At 49.8% G+C, this 504-nt stretch overlaps 1 protein-coding gene across 1 annotated transcript in view; it reads right to left on the bottom strand.

Moving 5' to 3' along the window:
• Positions 1–31: 31 nt before the first annotated feature.
• The window catches only part of LOC104526478 (U1 small nuclear ribonucleoprotein A), a gene marked incomplete at both ends in the record, with an annotated part of 1566 nt that continues 1093 nt past the window's right edge, over positions 32–504 (bottom strand). The window contains one exon of the mRNA XM_010169933.2: positions 32–250. Coding sequence (XP_010168235.2) covers positions 32–250 — 219 coding nt within the window. The remainder of the gene's footprint in view (positions 251–504) is intronic.

The following is a 504-nucleotide window of genomic DNA, read 5'->3' on the forward strand; positions in this document are numbered from 1 at the left end:
AAAATACTAAATAAATGCGGGAAAATAATACAAATGTCTGAATATGTAAAAAACTCCCGCAGAAGTGTGGAGGGGAGAAGGAGACACTGACGGGCACGGCTCCCGCGGCGGCGGCGGCGTTGCCGGCTTTCTTGGCGGCCGGCGCGTCCTGCCCCTTGGGCTTCCTCTTCTCGCGCTTGCGGTCGCGCTCCACGAAGGTTCCCTTCATCTTGGCGATGATGTCCGAGTCCGTCTTGGCGTACTGGATCCTCTGGGGGGGGAAGGCATGAAATCCAGGGGAGTTCTGCCAGTTTTGGGGGGTTTCCAGGTGAATTTTCCCACTTGGGGTTTTTTTTTAGGTGAATTTTTCCATTTTGGGGGTTTTCCAGGTGAATTTTCCCATTTTTGTGGTGTTTTGGAGTGAATTTTACCGGGGTTTTCCAGGTGAATTTTCCCATTTGGGGTTTTTTTTTAGGTGAATTTTCCCATTTTTGGGGGTTTTCCAGGTGAATTTTCCCATTTTTG

Source organism: Antrostomus carolinensis, unplaced genomic scaffold, assembly GCF_000700745.2.
Source record: "Antrostomus carolinensis isolate BGI_N321 unplaced genomic scaffold, ASM70074v2 scaffold20696, whole genome shotgun sequence".
In the NCBI taxonomy this organism is placed as follows: Eukaryota; Metazoa; Chordata; class Aves; order Caprimulgiformes; family Caprimulgidae; genus Antrostomus; species Antrostomus carolinensis.